Source organism: Penaeus monodon, chromosome 33 (assembly GCF_015228065.2).
Source record: "Penaeus monodon isolate SGIC_2016 chromosome 33, NSTDA_Pmon_1, whole genome shotgun sequence".
Lineage (NCBI taxonomy): Eukaryota > Metazoa > Arthropoda > Malacostraca > Decapoda > Penaeidae > Penaeus > Penaeus monodon.
The window spans coordinates 21556557-21556775 of NC_051418.1; the positions used below are offsets into that span (position 1 = coordinate 21556557).

At 58.9% G+C, this 219-nt stretch overlaps 1 protein-coding gene across 1 annotated transcript in view; it reads right to left on the reverse strand.

Annotated features, from left to right (window-relative positions):
* Positions 1-219, reverse strand: part of LOC119594304 (proto-oncogene tyrosine-protein kinase ROS-like) — a gene marked incomplete in the record, with an annotated part of 29713 nt that overhangs the window by 3397 nt on the left and 26097 nt on the right. Inside the window, 1 exon segment of the mRNA XM_037943363.1 lies at positions 26-214. Coding sequence (XP_037799291.1) covers positions 26-214 — 189 coding nt within the window.

Sequence of the window (219 nt, forward strand, 5' to 3'; positions counted from 1 at the left end):
GAAGAGCTAACACACGGCCTCATACCCCTCGACTAGTGCGTAAGTAGGACAGTAGGTCGCCTCCTTCCATCAGCTCAAGGATGAGGAAGAAGGGGTCGTGGTCGGTGCACACAGCGAGCAGACGGAGGATGTGCTCGTGCTGGAAGTGACTCATCAGCTGAGCCTCCTTCAGGAACTCGGCTTTCTCGGCCTCCGTGGCGCCCTTGCGGAGAGTCTGTG